This window comes from Suncus etruscus, chromosome 14, assembly GCF_024139225.1.
Source record: "Suncus etruscus isolate mSunEtr1 chromosome 14, mSunEtr1.pri.cur, whole genome shotgun sequence".
NCBI classification, from domain to species: Eukaryota; Metazoa; Chordata; class Mammalia; order Eulipotyphla; family Soricidae; genus Suncus; species Suncus etruscus.
In genome coordinates this window covers 65522296-65541901 of record NC_064861.1, presented here as the reverse complement: position 1 = coordinate 65541901, position 19606 = coordinate 65522296, and the positions used below count along the sequence as shown (strand labels likewise).

Genomic DNA, 19606 nt, shown 5'->3' with positions numbered 1-19606 from the left:
TGTGTATATGTGATTTGTGTGCATGTGTGTAAGCATTTAATCATGTGCAAATGCATGTGCAACAGTGGGTATGCACAGGGTCAGTACTGCTGGGAAGACTAGACAAAGCCAAGCACCTTGGCAGGGAGAGATCACAGAGTGACGATCTTGCCTGTGGTGACCTCTGCCACTGCTGTCATTAATGCATCCACCACTCTGCCCCCAAACCAAATCTAGGAACATTCCCTGCAAGGTTCCTTCTGAATGCAGGGGTGGGGGAGTGGGGAGGAGAGGGGGGAAGAAGGGGGAAGACAATCAGGATTGGAAAGGTATGGGAGGACTGCCTGGATGCAGTGTCTGTGATGAGCTGAGCCCAGGTCAGAGTGCTCAAAATCAGGTTTTCCCCATCTTTTCCCCACCCTACTTCCTTCCTGGGACCTATCAGTAGGGTCCCCTCCTGCTATGTCCTCCATTTACAGGATTCTCAGCTGTGACCCCATCTTGGATTATATTGGGGACACAAAGAAACTCTCAGAAATGCTGCTCTGGAATGGAGAGAAGAATGCCCAGAGAACTTTCCAGAAACCACCCCTCCCATGAACTGGCTCCGCTCCTCTGAGACCAGGGCTCAATTAGAATGGGGTTCCCCTCCTCACAACCTCTCAGCTGTGAATACAGTAGGGCCATCCTACACTCCTAGGAGCACAAGCCCTCTGCCAGTGCGCCTGTCCCTCCTAAGGTCCTTGGAAGGGGCACTGCATATGTGAAACCAACTTCGAACCCTGAGTTAAAAGCCGTACTGATGTTGGGTCTCCAGACAAGAGCAAAGTTGGAGGCCAGAGCAATAGCAGAGTAGGGAGGGCACTTGTCTTGCTTGCAGCCAATCTACGGTCAATCCCCAGCATCCCATATGGTCCCCTGAGCCCACAAGGAGCTCTGTTCCTGAGTGAAGAGCCAGGAGTGACCCCAAGTATGCCAAGGCTCTAGGTAGCACCACCTACCACCCACCAGATGTCTGGTTTCCTCCTGCACTAAAAAGCCAGGTACACTTCGGAGACTGATCTTGCACACAGCCAACCTGGGTTTGAGCCCCAGCACTGGACATAATAGTGTCTGTAGTTCAGCCAAGAGTATTGAGTGAGCATTGCTGGGTGTGATCCAAAACCCAAAGGAGAACCTTGCCAAAGCCTTCCCCAGGATGAGAACCCAGCGCAAGAGTAAGTCACCTCAACACTCCTGACTCAAACGCCCTCTTTTCTTGACAGGCTGGTCTTCTATAAAGAACAAAAACTAGAAATGATGGTTAGAGGTATTTGTAGTTTTCCTCCTCCACTGGGAAGCTGGGATGGGGTGTTTTCAGGTTTCAACCATCAAGACTGGCTTATCCCACCTCTGGAGCTCAGGGCAGGATGAACTGAAGAATTTCACACACACACACAAACACACAAACACACACACACACACACACACACACACACACACACACACACACACACACACACACACACACACACACACACACACACACACCTTTCTCTAGAGCTGCCAGATAAAAATGTTCCTGGGAGGGGAATCTCAGAGAAGGAAGGTACAGGTTTGTTTCCTGGGCCACTGAGGATGACTTTTTTTGTTTTGTTTTGTTTTGTTTTGGGGCCACACCCAGTGGTGCTCAGGGGTTACTCCTGGCTGTCTGCTCAGAAATAGCTCCTGGCAGGCACTTTTTATGCCGAGAATTTATTTGCTGTTTTGCTAAAATTTGCACTCAACAGGGAAAAATCCCCTGTGTTTACGGAGCAACTGAACCCTGAGGTTTCCCTCTGCCTGATGCCCCTTAAAGTCACCATCAGAGACTCCCAAGCTTGTGTGAGCAAGGGTTTCTCTTTTTTGGGGGGATTGTGCATTTGTATTTGTGTGTGTCTTTTTTGGGGGGCTGTCTAGGAGATTCTGGGATACACTTAGCAGTACTCAGGGATCATCCCTGGCAAGGATCAGGAGATCCTAATATAGTGTCAAGAATCGAGCTGGGGTCAGCAGTATGCAAGGCCAATTCCCTCCAATACTGCATTATTTCTCTAACCTAAGCAAGGGCTTCGATACTGACCATGTCCATCCGATGCTCAGCTTCTTCACACAGCAAAGCCTCATGCCCAGAAAAAGGCTCAGACTAAGCAGCGCCACCATGAGATCAGGGATTCGGCCTCACTCTCCAGGGAGTGTTTCTTGGTTCAGGTTAAGCAGATACTTAGAATGGGACTGAATCAAGGGCTTGGTGTCTTAGGCAATGGCTGACAGGACAATGCTTGCTTGTTCACTTACAATTTCCCTTTCAAAACAACAAAAACCAGAAACACCTGTTGCGACCAAACGCATTCAAATATGCCTTTTTTTTCCACAAGCCCTTTCCGTGCTGGACCTCAAACAGCAGGAAGGCCCTGCCATGCTGGTCTCGTACTGTGTTCTTGCCAAGCACTGACCAGGCAGCCATTCTGGCCTATGAGGAGAAAGGAGATCACACACAGAGACAGACAGACAGACAGACAGACAGACAGACAGACAGACAGACAGACAGACACACACACACACACACACACACACGACTAATCCAGAAATAAAACAAACCATGAAAAATAAAGAGCTAAGCTCATAAACAAGAAGCTCAAGACAGGGGCTGGAGAGATAGCATTTGCCTTGCATGCAGAAGGACAGTGATTCGATCAGGCATCCCCTGAGCCTGCCAGGAGCGATTTCTGAGTGTAGAGCCAGGAGTAATCCCTGAGCACTGCCGGGTGTGACCCAAAAACCAAAAAAACCAAAAAAACCAAACAAACAAAAAAAGAAGCTCAAGACAAACACACGGCCAAAAGGGGATAAAATTAGTAACATAAAAGACCCACAGTAGAACACCTTTGTCCATCTCTGGGATAAAGCCAGAACAGTAAATCTGGTCACACTCTGGGGGTCTGAACTGCACTGAATAAGGAATGGGGGCTTTGAGAGAAGGGTGCCTCAGGGCTGGAGAGAAGGTCAATGGGTGGAGTAGACATTTCGCCTGAGAGAGGCCCAGCGTTCAATCTGAGGCTCCCCAGGGTTTCCTAGCACCACCAAGCATGGCCCATCTAACCCCATAAAAAAGTTCCCCTAGAGTCAGGGACAGACTTGGGTTAAGGCACTTGATCACCAGAACAGTATATGATCCCCCAAGCACCACTGGGAGTAATAGTTGGGTTCCATGGGGTGTGTGTCTGTCCCCCCCCCCCCATGCACAATAAAATCCTATATTTACTGGCAGCCCATGCTGACCCCAGCACAGGTAAGCACAACCCTGTGCATGTTCCTGCTTCCTTCCTCCATTCCAGAACAAACTGCCAACAATAACTGTACACCAAAGGGATCCCAAGGAGACAGGAGGAAACTGGAGTTCTCACACAGACCCAGAAACCATGTCCTATGATAGGTCATGTGCAGGAAGTGGGCTGAGAACACTGGTGTGTGTGTGTGTGTGTGTGTGTGTGTGTGTGTGTGTGTGTGTGTGTGTGTGTGATGAGAGAGAGGAGAGAGAGAGGGAGAAGGAGAGAGAGAAGAGATAGAAGAGAGAGACAGAGAGAGAGACAGAGAGAGAGACAGAGACTATGAAGGTTTTTCTAAGGTATGTATACATTTTTATCAGCAGGAGCTCATAAATACTGGCTGGCTTTTTGGAGTCAAGTCAGGAAGCAGAAAGGAGGATGTCCACAGAAAAGTCCTGAAAAATACTTTGAACAAAGAGGAGAGGGCTGAGGCCGGAAGCGCTCATCCTTCCAGCTGTGTGATCCGACAACATCCCACATAGAGGAGGGGAACTCTCAGTGACTGCATTGGGCTTTCTCTCACCTCCCCAGATTCCTCATACTCTGTTCTACCAACATACATCACTCATACTAAATTGTTTTTACAATGAAAAATAAACCACATGATTAGCTTACACTTGAGATAACCATGAACTCTAGTCTTATAAGAAATAATTAAGAATGCAATAAAATTTCAAAGGATGGTGATCAGTTCTTTACCCTCCAAGAAAAGAATGAGGGGGGATGTGCAGCCAGAAGGAGAGATAGATAGAAAACAAAGATCGGTTTTAAAAATAGGGGGCAGGGCTCCGTACCAGCATACCTCTAGGAGGAATGGTGGTACAGCGGAATCTTTGGTGGATGAAATAATTAAAAGCTGGAATTACTAAAACAAAGGATTTCGATTTTATTAACGGGTGTTTAAAAAGTGGGACCCAGAAGGAACACCACTTCCTTGCTGGGAGTGGTGTGTACAATTCTCAGCCAAGGTCAGGTTCTGAACCTCACAGTGAACAAACATGTTGAGTGAGACAACACTGGGATGGAGGCAAGAGGGTTCTAGAAGGCAAAGGTACAGGATTCTCTCTCTCTCTCTCTCTCTCTCTCTCTCTCTCTCTCTCTCTCTCTCTCTCAGAAGGCAAGGGTACAGGGTCTCTCTTTGATTTCTCTCTCTCCCCCCCTCTCTCTCCCTCCCTCCTAGAAGGCAAGGGTGCAGGGTCTCTCTCTTTCCTCCCCACCCCAAGAAACCCGAAGTTCATGTGAGGTCAAAGGACTGACCCTGCTGTCTGACCATGGAGTCCTGGGCAACCTCCCAGCCCTGGGCCCCATACCCAGAGAGAAATGAATGCCAGCACTTCAAGAAATACACATATATGTTTTCCTGAGTCATTATTTTTAATGAGAAAGAAGACTGGAAGGAGCGTGCTTCCAGATGGCCTGTGGGAACCAAGCAAAGACCCACACCTGTGCCGCCAGCGGGAAGTGGCAGCCAGGTGGGAACAGGGGCTGGCAGCGAATTTATGCCCTTTATTTCTGAGGACAAAAACCCACCAGTCACTACCGAGAGGTACAGAGCACACAGCTGTCCCCTAAAGACTTCCCCCTAAAGACTTCCGTGTCCCAAAGCACAAAGAGGACCATGCCAGGAGGGTGAGGTTCAACTACTCCCTGACACATCAGGAGCCCCCAAAATAATGCAGGATTTGGTAATGGGTTGCAGGCATCCACTGGCTCTGGGAAGAGCAGAGTGCATGGGCACCTGACCCTCCTGCTTCAGCCACTTAGTCTGGGCTACCCCCACCTGCCACCACTCACCCATATCCCCCCACCCACCTTCTTTGTGCCCCAAGTGGAGCGAGGATCAAATCTGCGCTCTGGGCCCAATCAAAGGAACCTCAGCTGGAAACTGTCTGAGTAATGGTTCTGGTGGGGTCTTAATCTAGACGCTGAAGTTGATGGATTTCCAGCCCAATAACTCTCAGGTGAAGAAAAACATCAAAGTAAAAACCTGATTCTAATAGCTGGCAGGTGTGGGTCCCCCCTCCCATTGCTGTTCACCCTCTACCCCAGGTAGAGTGGGCAGGACCACATGGTGGAACCCAGCTGGCAGAGCACCAAGTGAGTCCCCACACTGTGGACTGGGGCATGCACTGGCTAGGGACCTGGGGACCCGAGCACCCTTCTCTTTCTGGGTGAAAGAGGAGGTCCTGCTAAGGTGCAGAGCTCCATGGAGATCTCAAGGGGAGGGAAGCCTGCATATTCCAAGGAGGGCACAGGGTGGGAGCACACAGCACAAGAGTGGGTGGGGTGGGGTGTCAAAGGAGCAGAATTCATCTATCCCCAGGATGAAAATGGACTGGAAAGAGCTGCACCAGGATCAGGTAAAGAAACTCTGTGGCAGCTATGCTGATGATGTGCACAGGTGACAGGAGAAGATTGGAGTGACATGAAGATTGCCTGCTTCTCTGTTGGCTTTGGGGTCACTAAAAGCACAAGCCACAATCTGTCTCCCAGTCTGACCAGTAAAGGGGGCAAACAAGGAACCCAGAGAGGTAGGATTACATCCATATAATCGAAGACCAAAGCACAGCCCTCAAAGCATTCACACTGGTTTGTTTTGGGGCCAAACACAGCAGTTCTCAGAAAACGCTATGTGATAATGGGGACAGAACCCTGGTATCATGTGCAACAAACCAGTACCACCTCTCTGGCCCATGGCAGTCACACCTTTGAGCTCTACACAGAAGAGAGGAAGGACCTGGCCTCCCATGAGCACAAACCTTTACTACCCCAGGGATCTGGGGAACCTGCCAATCACTGACCCCCACATGCAAAGGACCCTGACCAAATCCTTAGCACAAGCCTGGTGCAGACACTGAAGATGCAATAACCAGGGTTTGAGGCTTTTGTCTCTGCTGCATGTGAGCACAGCCTGACATTCTAGCAGATCAAGAATGATGCCCAGCCCAGTGCTCAGCCATTTCTGGTGCAGCCGCATCAGCCCAGGGCTATAGGACACTGAGACATGACCTATAGTAGCATGAGGTCACACAACAATCCAGAAAGCAATGAATGCCCCCACCTGACTCTGCTGAGATAGAGCCTCCATCTGGGAGTGGAGGAGCACAGGGCTCTTTGGGACCAGAAGGGGGCGTTGTGGACCCCAAAGGCCACTAGAGAAGGCACAGCAAAAAAAGTGAGTTTGGGGGTTTCCCTGACCAACAGGGAATCATTTGCCAGGAACCTGAGGGTGGGGCAGGGATGGGGGTGCCTGAGAGGTCCCCAGGTCAGCAGCATCTGGAGCTGTTTCTCTAGCAGACAGTAAAGAACTCGATTACATCCAGTTAACTGTGCTCTAAACTGATTATGCATGTGCTGGGCTAATGGATTACATTAGCAAGAGGAGAAATAACATGCAATCAATCTCCATTTACTGCAGGCCACGCCAGGTCCTAGGGAAAAGCCGTTCCCGACCCACCTCCAATCCCCGCTGCCCACCCTCCGACTCACCAAAAACCCTGGGAGAGGCCAGGGAAGTTTGTCTTTGTCACAGGGAGGAATCGCCAGGTGGGGAGCAAAAGCCTGCAAGATCAGCCACGGCTCCATCCATCGTCCAGCAAGGGGTGTGAGAGTGCCCCTGCACCCATTCAAGCCAGGACACCAATGAGGCTGCATGAGCCACTGTAGGCCTGTGGGGCAGGGACACCTCTCCTGGATGAGGGTGACTGGAAACCCCTTCTGGGTGCAATAGCAAAGTGACTATCAAGCTCTACCTCTAGGACTGGGTCCCACCTATAACCCTGCCCCCTACACATCTCTTTATTTTTGTTTTTATTTTCCTTTTGCTTTGGGGCACACCTGGAAGCATGCTCAGGGTTTCCTCCTGGCTCTGGGTCAGTGCTCATTCCTGGGGGGGAGGTGGGGGTGGGGGTTAGGGGGTTGGCTCATTAAACTTCACAGTGCCCGGAATTAAATCCGGGCAGTTACATTTAAGACAAGTGCCCTGCTTGCTGTCCAGTCTCTCTTTCTGAGCAGGAGATCCCATTATCTTAAAAAAAAAAAAAAAAAAAAAAAAAAAAAAAGGTGGGGTGGGGAAATAATATAGGACCGGGTATGCTCCCCAGAACCACAATAAGCACCACCAAGTCTGGGATCCCCGACACCACTGCTCCTTCAGAAATCTGCTCAAACCACCAAAATCACAGGTGACACCCCAAAACACCACTCTCCACAAAAAAGAAACAAAAAGAAAAAATGGCCAAGAAGGAGGTGAGCCCAGAGACGGTTCAGGCAAATATGCTCTGAAATCTGGCTCCTCCCGGCCAGGTTGGCCCCTCAGTGGCCGGGCACAGCCAGCCTGTCCATCAGCTCTGTGGCCCTCTTGAAAGCCTCTTGAAGCTCAGGGTATACTGGGAGTTCACACAGATAGATACACCTTGATCATCTCAGGGACCCCATGGGGAGGGGAGGTTACAAAGGTGCTGGCCTGGGTCACCCCCAATCACCCTCCCCCAAACACATCATGGCCACACAGAGGCCTTGGTGCTTCTTTCGCTGAGCTAGGCGCTTAGAAACTCCTTTCCTCCGTGGGTTTTCCCAGCAGCTTTTTCTTGACCACATTGGCACCACCCTGTGGCCAGTCCGGACCTCCGCCTGCAGCTGGCCACACAAGGGGCCACCGAATTTAGCCAGAACAGTGTGGGCTCACTGGGGATGGGGCCTGCTGTGGGGCCTGCTGCTGGCTGGCCTGGCTCCCACCCTCACCCCCCACTCAACTCCCTGCAAGGCACCAGCCCAGCCTGCTGGAGTGTGCCCATCCCAGAGCATCCAAGAGCCATGGACTCACTCCTAATTTGTCCCCTTTCATGATGGATTCCTGTCCACGTGACACCTGGGCCTCTCTTGCCTGCCTGACAGGCCAACAACTGTGAAATGAATGAATGATGGGTGGTACCCCATGTCAGGGGCACTGAGTCAGGGAAAGGCCCTGAGGAAAATCAGCCTAAGTAGAAGGGGGATGGTGTGTGTGTGGGGGGGGGGGGGGGGGGAGATGGTGTGTGTGTGTGTGTGTGTGTGTGTGTGTGTGTGTGTGTGTGTGTGTGTGTGTGTGTGTGTGTGTGTGTGGCAGAGACCAAGCCTTCCCTGGTGGAAAAGCCTGACTGGAACGGGGTGGGGGAGCACGGGAAGAGAGGGAGGGCGGCAGTGGAGGTATGTGGAAGGAGGCTGGGCAGATTGATGGCGATTTTGTACCTGATTGTTCATACTAAAGCCATTATGGGATGATTAGAGGAAAAGGTGAGGCTTTAAGTCCAGTGAAAATCAATATGAACGTCTGCAGCGCTGCGGCCCAAGCACAAGCACAAGGACTATTTCCAGGACTGGGGCTCCTCCTCCTGCAGGGGTGGCAGGAGCAAACTATGAGGATGGAAGGCAGAGGGTGGAGGAGAGGAGCATAGACATTTGGGGAAGAGAAGGGCAGCACAGAAAGTGGATGCAAAAAGGAAAGGAACAGAGCCCCCTTATCTGACCAAGACTCCTCTCACAGACCTAACATTTACCACCTTCCAGACTCCTGAGTGAGTTGCCAGAGATGCAGCAGGGATAGAGAACTGGTAAGTAGAGAGCTATGAAGCCTGGAACCCCTTGACCCCTGCTAAGGGAACTCTAAGAGGGTAGTTCAAGTGGGAAGGATGGGAGGGAGGGAGGGAGGGAGGGAGGGAGGGAGGGAGGAAGGAAGGAAGGAAGGAAGGAAGGAAGGAAGGAAGGAAGGAAGGAAGGAAGGAAGGAAGGAAGGAAGGAAGGAAGGAAGGAAGGAAGGAAGGAAGGAAGGGAGGGAGGGACGGACAGATGGACAGACCATTACCCACCCAGAGTAGCTAGAAAAGGAAGGAAGGAAGGAAGGAAGGAAGGAAGGAAGGAAGGAAGGAAGGAAGGAAGGAAGGAAGGAAGGAAGGAAGGAAGGAAGGAAGGAAGGAAGGAAGGAAGGAAGGGATGACAGACCATTACCCACCCAGAGTAGCTAGAAAAGGAGGAAGGAGGAGGACTAAGAACACAGAGGAGCATGACGGGTTCCAGGAGGAGGGAAACCTCCATGGATAGAAAGAAAACCTGCCAGGAGGTCGCATGTGGGGAATAAATGAACAGCAGGATGCACCAGGTTCCTTGGCTCACATCTCTCCCCTGCCCCACACGAGGTTCCCCCAGCCACAGACCCTCCACTGAAAATGTGTGGTGACACAAGAAGGCGGATTCTCCAAGCCCCCCCGCCTAGGCCAGCCAGCCTGACCTCACCTTATACAGCTTCAGGCTGGCCTCATGCCTCGAGTTGACTGTATGCAGCCGCAGCTTCTCCAGGCTGTTGGTGTAGTAGTCGCACGCGTTGCACTTGAGGTGCACAGGGTTGCCGATGGCCACACACTTAAGCCGCCATTCATTGGCCTTGCCGCCCTCCTTGATGTGGGCCACCAGCTGGAACTTCTGCACATGCTTGTCCGTCTTGCAGTGCAGCTGGAAGTTGGCCTTGAGCTGAGTGTTGTAGCGGCACAGCTTGCACTGGTATGAGTCACCCATGACCGCCTTCCACTCATCCTCGGGCAGGCTGCGTTCTACGTTCATGTGTATCCCCAGCAGGTCCAGGTTGTCAGTGGTAAAGCGGTTGCACACGGCGCACTGGAAGAGCTTCAGCGACGGGTCGTTGGTCTGGATGAAGCTCTCGCCCAGGTTCATCAGTTCCTCCGACACCAGCTGCCCGCCCCCAAGCCGCATGTCGAGTGGGAGCTCACCACCCACTGCAGGGAGGGAGAAGAACAGGACAGTGTCAGAAACTGGCCCCAAAACCTTGGTCCAGCCCCCTCCCCTAATCCGAACCCCAGCCTTGGTCTCAGCCCCAGAGTTCTGGAAACTTCTGGCTCAACTGTTTGGCAGCACACACACAGATCTATGGTTAGGGGTCAAACCTGCTGGTCCTGGGGGCCCAAAATAATTTTTTTTAATATACTTCCTGGGTTTGGCTTATCTGCAGGACAATCTGAGGTGGGTGGACAGCTCGGTGCATTCTTTCTTTGGGGGAAGATTGTGGGCAAACTTCATGCCCATCCATCCCATAGTCTAAGGAGACAGAGTATGAAACCTGTTTCCCAAGATGTTATACTTGTGAGGGGGTAGAGAGTGAAGGAGTAAGGGAATGAGAGAACTACTGCCACGATGATTAGCTCCATGATGACAGGACCAAAAGACACAGTGGCCAGAGGCACCCCAGAACCTTGCAGGGGGCCAGAAATGTACCACACGGGATGTCTGAGGGCAGTGGGCACTACACAGCTCCGGGGCAGCCCAGAATCTTGATTTTTAAGTCTCATCAATGATTGGTAACAAGCTTAGGCAACCAATCTGAATCAGTGATTTGGGGGGGACACTCGGTGATTCCCCAGCACATACACCTCCCTGCCCAGCTCAGAGCCAGCCCCCAGGAAAATGACCATGCCCCTCTGCTGAGCACCTCCCATTGTTGTCAACAGTGTGGGAACATCCCGATCACCTGTGCTGTGTTGTCAGCCTCTGCTGGCTGGTGTCCCGGGCTGAGGTACAGAATCTTTGGGACAAGCCTCCTCCAGTACCCTGGAGACTCACACATAGGCCCACCATACCAGGGAAGGGCCCACAGAGCCCTGTGTGCCAGGCTGAGGAACTGGGAAGAATCTCTTCTGCTGCAGGGTGAATGGCCCTGCCCAACTCCAGCACGTACAGGCATGCTCAGTCAGTCACCCAGTAGACATGAACTTGACCTTTCATATGGGGCTAAACTGTTTGGCAGCGTCTGTTTTGGACACACACCCAGATCTGTGGTCAGGGGTCACCCCCAGTGGTCCTGGGAGACCAAGTGATGCCAGAGATTAAGTCTGGAGCTCTGGCTTATACAACAGGTATTTGGCCCACTGATCTCTTGCTGGCCTGGTCCATTTGCTCTTTGAATAAAGGACTTAGAACCCCAGCAAAAACCCAAGAAAACACTGTGGTATTCATAGTTTTCTTATTTCAGATGATGAGTCGAGGGAGACACTCTGGAGACTGAATCACAATGGCTACTCCTAGTATGTGTGAGCCCCAGCCTTCTCCCCCACAAGGCTTCTGGGGGGGACCCCCTCTGACCATCTCACCATTGGAACTCTAACCTTTCTTTTAGGAAGCATAAAGGGGTGACAAAAGCTGAAAAGCCCTACCCCATGAGGATGGAAACCAGAAAGTTTCCATGAAAGAGCCATCATGAAAGAGCCAAGGTACTGGGGAGAAGGGACGAACACTGAGAGGGGCAGCCAGGGACGAGGCACTGAAAAAGGGAACCAGCATGTCTGCTACTGATCCGACTATGGCAGGGCCCAGAACGAAGAGCATTCCATGGACATGAGCTGTGGCCAGAGCTATAGTACAATGGCTATTACAATTGCTGTAAATGTCGCCAATCTGGGTTGATCCCCAGTATCCCATATGGGTCCCCCAAGTACCACCAGGAGGTGGTAAATAATTTAAAATAATTTAAAAGGAGGAGTCCTGGGGTTTGGCAGATTCCTACTATTATAAAATGCAATGTCAGGGCAGGGAAGGAGGGGGGCATCAGTAGTGGGAATGTTGCACTGGTGAAGGGGGGTATTCTATTTTTGACTGAAACCCAACTACAAACATGCTTGTAATCATGGTGCTTAAATAAAGATTTATATATTAAAAAATAAATAAAAAATAAAATGCGATGTCAGGAAGAGACAGTGACAAAGTCCCGATCCCTTCATCCCCCAGAATTTCCTGTCCAGAAACCTCAAAGCCTCCAAATCACAGGGCTGGAAGGGACAAATTCAGTCCTTCCCACCTAAAGGGGAATCTCACCCATCCATTGAAATTAGCAGGACCCGATGAATTCATTTGGAAAGACATCAAAGCCACCCCCATCTCCTCCCAAGTGCAACTACTCATGGGCACTCAAGCCCACCATCTACAGAAAACTTCTAGAATTAGAGGTAGAACCAGGAGGTATCTTCAACCCAGTACATGCTGGTGTCTTGAGGCGTCTACTTGAGGAACAGGAGGAGGTCCCCGAAAAGTGGCCCCTTTCTCAGAGATGTGCTAAACTCTGAAGCCTGCTGGATGTTCCAAGGGCCCTGAGACTCACACCTTGACTATGAATGGCAGGAAATGCAGCAAAACTGGATCAAGAGGATTCCCCAATTTGCAGAATTCTAGTACAAGAATCTCCCAGAACAGAATCAGAGGGTCTTGGAGTCGGGAAAGGCAGGTTCTGTTATAGCAAGTGGGAGGACAAAAGCTTTTTAAGTGGGAACAGATTTCACAAAATCTGCATCCCACCTCACATGGAAACTTGGGAGGCTCAGCCCCCCTACAGCCTCATCTACCCAAGTGGACCCCAAGGGGCAGCAGCTGCTCCCCAGAGAACTGAGAAGGCACCTCATTTCATGCGCCTACTGGCACTTACTATGATATGGCGCCTTCCCGCATCTCCTATAGGATACTTACCTTGGCTGACATTTGTGCCAGTAGACATTCAAGGGCTGTTAGTAAAACCCAGATAACATCCTGAGAAGGAAGAGCTCAAGTCTCAAGAAATAAGGTGTGGGCTCTGGAGAGAAGGCTCAAAGGTCTGGAGCACGCACTTTGCAGGCAGAGCACCTTACAGTTTCCCAAACTCCTCCTGGAGTAAACACTGAGCACAGAGCCAGGAGCAGACCAAGAACCACTGAGTGTGACCAAAAAGTCTAAGGAAAAATAAAGAGGATCACATGCACACACCCAAACCTCGAAGTAAGTGGCCTCCATTTCTGCCACAGGCCAAGCAAAGTCCCAGACACTTTTGGCTAAAAGCAAGAACCTCCCATAGATTTGAATTTCACTATGAGTCAGAAAATGCTGATATTTTGAGGTAATAAACTCTTATGCTGACTCAACAGAATCCATTTGTGTTCTGGGATGTTCATTCCATCTACACTGATTGGGACTTTGTAAATTTTCTTTTGGTTTTGGGGCCACACCCGGTGACTCTCAGGGGCTACTCTGGGCTATGCGCTCAGAAATTGCTCCTGGCTTGGGGGACCATATGGGACGTCGGAGGATAGAACCACGGTCCATCCTAGGTTAGCCGCGTGCAAAGCAAATGCCTGAACGCTGTGCCACCACTCCGGCCCCAGATTGGGACTTTTGATTTAGGTCAAGATCTTTGATTTAGTCCAAGATCTAAGGACAAGTAGACCCCAATCTCCAAACTTAAGGATGGAGAAAAAAATGTCTATGTGTCTTGATGCCTTGGTCTGGTATGCCTTCCCCAGAGGCTCCTTCTGGGGGACACACCTATTATCTATGGATAGTAAGATGCTTTCTATCTTCAGGCAATGTTCCAACAGACAGGAAACAAGGCTCAAACAGCAAGGATTCATATTTAGACTAAGCACAGGAAAAGAACATTAAGTGGATTGAGACAGAACTCACGCGTCACCTCATTGGTGAGATCTGGGCCTAGCCTTAATCTAAACCAGACAGAGAAGGCACTATGGTGCTATGGAGAACAGAGATAAGCTTACACCCATGCTGGGAAGGTGATCCTGCAGGAATCAGGTCCAGGATCCCAATAAGGCCACCTGAGTCACATGATGTGGTGGGGGAGGAATGGACAATACACTGGGCCTCGCCACAGGAGCTGATGTTTCCTCATAACAATGTACCTCCTGACCACCACTATCAACCCACCAAAACTAAATGTTCCTGATCCACTTGACATCAAGACAAGACACATGGTTCTCAACATTCAAATTCTACTGTCCCAGTCCTAATCTCACGGCATTAAGTTGTCTAGGCTGGACTTAGTGTACAGATAGAGCCAGATCACCTTCTCTAACATGAGACACTCCCATGACTTCAGAAATGCCCACACCCAGGAGAGAAGTGGGATTAAAACTGCAATGTCTTGGCCGGAGCAAAAGCACAGTGGGGAGGGTACCTGCCTTGCACAGGTTCAACCCATGTTCAATCTCTGGTATCCCATGTTCCCTTAAGCCTGCAAGAAGTGATTCCTGAGCACAGAGCCAGGAATAACTCCTGAGCACCACTAGGTGTGGCCAAAAAGCAAATCCATTCAAAAATCTAGAATGCAGGCGCTTTTTTTTTATTATTTCTTTGCACCTAACCATGCTTTATGGTCCCCAAACAATTAGATTCCTAACTACACTGTGGGGTGGCCTGCAGGGCAAGTATCTCTTCATGGGGAACCTTAAGATCCACTGGATGCGCTAGAGAGATGGCACAGGAGATAAGGTGCTTGCCTTAATGAAGCCAATCTGGGTTCAATTCCTGGCACCACATATGGTCTCCTGAGCAGAGTCAGAAGTGATCCCTGAGCACTTGTAGCAGGGAAGGGAGAATACCAAAGATCTGCCTAAGAATCCAGTAACCTGGCAAGGTGGCCCCTAGTCAGTCTGCCCAGCCTTTGGTTACATAAATGCGAGCCTCCTATCATGCAGATGGTTACCCCTCTTTAAAACTCCAGCTACATCATCATAAATTGTGAATAAGGGGCCAGAGAGGAGGTGATATAGGGGCTAGGGGCTTGCCTTGATTGCTGCTGACCAGGGTTCAATATCTAGCATGCCTATATAGTCCTCTGCAAACCACCAGGGGTCACACCTGAGCACCAGGGGTGTGGTTTCAAAAACTCAATCCCCACCTCCACCCAGATAAATTGTCAGTAGGGTTTTGAATTGAAATAAATAAAAGTCCAGCTACAATCTCTCTATAACAATGACCTGAACAGCCACTACTACCATCCCCCCCAGTTGAGGGGGAAAGGGGGGAGAGAGAGAGAGAGAGAGAGAGAGAGAGAGAGAGAGAGAGAGAGAGAGAGAGAGAGAAGAGAGAAGAGAGAGAGAGCAGAGAGAAGAGAGAGAGAGAGAGAGAGAGAGAGAGAGAGAGAGAGAGAGAGAGAGAGAGAGAGAGAGAGATAGTTTAGAGACCCCAAAAAGGAAGGAACAGAGAAACAGAAGGGAAGCCCTTTGGCCTAAATCCCCCAGCATGCACCAAGGGCCCTCAGTGTCTTCTTTGTGGCCAGAGACAATCACCCAAAGGCCCACAAGGGTGAGGGGTCCGGCGGAGTACGTAATTTGAATGCCCACTTGCTGGGCCCCAGCTAGGCAGCATGAACACAGAACCATGAGCAGGGAGCAGGCTGCTCTAGGGTCCACAGCCATCAAGAGACCAAGAAGGGGTGTGGTGGGGAAGGGACATGTGGCCTCACCTAGAGCTGGCGTCATGGCGGCCATGGGCCCCGCGGGATCCAGCTGGAAGCCACTCATCACAAACGGGCTGTCAGAGGTGGCACTGTCCATCTTCAGGCCGGGCAGGCTCATGTTCTGGGCCAGGTAGTACTGGTAGAGCTCGGCCTCAGCGGGCGCGGGCAGGCTGCTGAGGCCCAGGTGGCGGCCGTGCTGCATCTGGCTCATGTTCTGCTGCAGCAGCATCATGTTGTGCATGTGCTTCTCGCTCGTCATGTGGATGCGCAGGTTCCGCGCCACGTTGGTCTCGTAGTCACACACCTCGCAGCGCCATGTGGGTTTGGTTTTTGGTTTGGTGGGCGAAGGGGCCCCGCAGGAGCTGCCCATGTTGGTGGCAGCCGCTGCGGCCGCCGCTGCAGCCGCCGCCGCTGCCCCGGCTGCCGAGTGGCTGAAAACCTGCTCGCCACCACCGTTCTGCAGGTTTTGCATGTTGTTGAGGTGCTTGTCGGACTGCATGTGAATACTGAGGTTGCCTTTGGTCGTTGTGGAGTAGTTACACACCTCGCAGCGGAAAGGTTTGTAACCACAAGTGTAGCTCTCACCCCGCGCCAGCCGCGGGTGCGGCTGCCCGCTCTTGCAGTAGACGCAGGAGCCGCCGGGCTCCGGGTGCTTCTCCTTCATGTGTGCCTCCAGCGTCTGCTGGTACTTGTAGTGCCAGTTGCACTTGGGGCACTTGAGGGTCTTGCACGAGTTGCGGGAGTGCATCATGGTCATGTGGCCGCCCAGCGAGCGCGAGGAGCCCAGGACCGTGTCGCACTTGGGGCACTCCACCCCGCTGCCCGCTGGGCACTCGCCCCCCACCCCCAGCTCACACAGGGAGCCGGCGTGTGGGGGGTGGGCCACGAAACCCCCCTCGTCGCCCTCAGTGCTTTCATTTGGTTCCGGCGCTGCGGCACTGTCCTTATTGGCACTTTCGTCGGCGAAGTCCAGCCTCCGGCCGCCCTCTGCCACACCGGGCCTGCCGCCCTCACTGTTAAAGCTTAAACGATTCCTCCTGTTCGCACCGTCAAAGACAACAAAGGAAGAAGCGGAATTAGAACTAGTAGAAGCTGTGCCCCTCGACAGGGTCTGGAGCACATTAGGCATTAAGGGGGCGTGAGAAATGCTTTGGTTTGAGAGAGCAAGGTCCTTTTTGCTGCCACTACCTGCCGCCGCGGCCCCCGACTCCCGAGGGGGCCTGTCCTCCAGCTCGCCCTGCAACTCGCTGGCAAAGAGTCCTTTGCAACCCTCGTCTTCCTCCTCCTCTTCCTCCTCCATCTCCTCTTCTTCCTCCATCTCCTCCTCCTCCTCCACCTCTTCGTCGTCCTCCTCCTCTTCCTCCTCCTCCACCTCCTCCTCAGCGGGTTCTGCCTTCTCTGAGAAGCTGTCAGGGTCAGCCCCGTCCTGCTTCTCACCTTCGGCCACCCCAGAGTCCTTGTCCTCTGAGGATTTGGTAGGACTGGAGGCGAGGGGCCCCAGAGGGACTGAGGTAATGGGAGTCTTCAGGACTGAGCTGGTGAGCCCGCCCAGGTTCAGAAGGGTGCTGGGAGTCAGGAGGCCAGACTGGGGCTGCTCAGGGCCGGCAGAGGCCGCAGCGGCAGTGCTAGAGGCGGCGGGGGGCCCGGTAGGGAGCACCTCGTCCCCCTCCATCCGAATACCGCTGAACTTCCCGTAGAAGCTGTGTCCGGGGCCCATGAGGTTAGCAGTGGAGACTAAAGGGTGCGGAAAGTTTTTGCTTTTTGGTTCCAGGAAGCTGACGAGGGGCTCCTTGTCCTTGCCGATGCCCTGGATGATGGCAGAGATGTTCTTGTGGCCCAGGAGCTTGCGCTCGTCCTCGCTCAGGGTCATCCGGTGGTCGTGCACCGCGTGGGTGACGAAGGAGCGCACATAGCCGAAGGAGAGCTTGCAGAGGAAGCACATGAGGATGGGCTTCCGCTTGCCATAGAGCACGAAGCCGTCGAACTTGGACAGGTCCACATTGTTGGGGACATCTTTGGATACGCAGGAGCTCTTGGCAGAGCCGTCGCTGTTCAGGTAATCCTGGTGGCTTTTGTGGCGCACGTCGAAGACGCGGAAGCTGTGCAGGACGGGGCTGAGCCCCGCCAGGGCTGAGGTATTCGGGAATGCCTGATCTGGACCCTCAAACCATTTCCCGAAGGATGAGGCTATGTGGAACGTGTTGATGATCTGCGGGTAGGAGGCGGGCGCCGCTCCCGCTCCCCCCACCACCGCACCCCCGCATGTGGCATCCCCTGTCGCCCCAGGCAGGGAGTTCACAAAGAGCGAGGAGAGGGTCCCGCTGCTGCCCCCACTGCTGCTGCTGCTGCTGTTGCTGCTGCCCCCGATGCCAGGCCCCGCGCTCTGGGCCAGCTGGCTCAGGCTCTCCACAATGTAGGCCGAGCCATCAGGCTGGTAGACGATCTCCCCAGCCAGGTTCTCCACATCGCTCTCCTCCTCGCCCTCTTCGCTGCTGTCACTCCCGCTGTCCTGGTGCAGGGGCCGCGGGGGGCGAGCGCTGGGGCAGTGATGCTCCATGTAGCTCTGCAGGCTGGCGAAGGAGGCCGCGCACTCGTTGCAGCTGACCTCGGGGGTGCCCACCGGCAGTGGCTCGGTGGCAGCAGCCGCAGAGGCTGCCGTGGGGGCCCCGGGCGGGGTGGGGCTCTCCGCCAGGCGTTCATTGAAGGGGGGCCTCAGGCCATCCAGGGGCCCATGGCTCTCGCTGGCGGGCGGCTCCATGCTACCGGGCTGGTCGGGGAGGTGGGTGCTGTTGAGTTCAGTCCACGGCTGGTGCTGAGGGAGCCCGCACCCATTGTCCTTCCCCGAGACGAAGGGCGGGTCACAGCCTTCCATGGCGAGGCCCGCGTGGAGCTCTCATTGCACCCAGTACGGATCGGACCTGAAGGGCGGAGGCCGGGATGGGGAGAGGAGGAGAGGAGGGGGGGGGGGGAGAGAGAGAGAAAGGAAAGTGGTTAGGAGGGCCAAGGCTCAGGTCCCACACGCACACAGGCATGCATGCACGCACGGGCCGGCGCTGCCCACATCCCCAACAGAGGCAGGACACGGGGGGCCCACTGAGCACCTGCGAGAGACACGGGGCAGGGGCTGGGTGTGGGGAGAGCAGGAAGGTGAGCCCCTGGGGGACATAGAGGAGGGTGACTGATGATTCCTACTTGGTCTTTAGGCATGGGCCGCTCTTGGAAGCACCATGTCTAAGTCAGGACACAAGGGCACGGAGGAGGCAGAAAAGGGAGGGAAGGAGGAAGGGAGGGAGGAAGGGTCGCTGACAGAATGATCCCTACGCAGCCCAGACGGGTGAACAGATGGGCCGCGCAAGTGACTGGTGCTGTCTAGGGGTCGTAGGTCCAGGGGAAGGGCAGACAGAAGTAGAAGGTTCAGCCCCAGGTGATAGGGGAAGGATAGTAAAAGGTGCAGGGACCCCAGGTGACCGACCTCTCCCAGGTACCTCTCCGCCATCGCCCTTCTCAGCAAAGCCATGGAGCTCAGAGGACCAAGGTTTCACGCCCTAACCACATGCACAAGCCCACCAACTGCATTCACTACCTTGGGGCCCAGAAATGCTGTTTCCCCCTCCCCCACAAAATGACAGGCAGACAGACTAGAGACCCAAATCAAAGCTGGGCCAGGCCCTCACTGTACACACACACTGAACTCAAAGACAGGCGTCTCTCGGCTTCCGTGCCTCCCCACAAAGCCAGAGAACACCCTCGCTCGTGACTCAGCGGGCTCCAGACTAAGAATAGGGAGATGCAAGCTGTGAGTGTGAGGTTTCTAGGAAGAGGGCCCCCCCCCTTCAGCACCCCATCCTCCCCAATCCCATGGCTGACAGTGCATGTGCATGCAAGCCCAGACACCCAGACACACACACACACACACACACACACACACACACACACACACACACACACACTTGCCCACAGCACCCTGCCCTGGCAGCAGAGCTGTCAAGGAACTTAGCAGCGAGGGCGGCAGCAGCTGAGC

At 53.1% G+C, this 19606-nt stretch overlaps 1 protein-coding gene across 1 annotated transcript in view; it reads right to left on the bottom strand.

Annotated features, from left to right (window-relative positions):
• Positions 1-19606, bottom strand: part of ZFHX3 (zinc finger homeobox 3) — a 221710-nt gene that overhangs the window by 124435 nt on the left and 77669 nt on the right. The window contains exons 2-3 of the mRNA XM_049786326.1: positions 15592-18503; positions 9597-10093 (exon numbers count right to left, since the gene is read on the bottom strand). Of these exons, the coding sequence (XP_049642283.1) occupies positions 9597-10093; positions 15592-18457 (3363 nt within the window). The 5' untranslated portion in view covers positions 18458-18503. The remainder of the gene's footprint in view (positions 1-9596; positions 10094-15591; positions 18504-19606) is intronic.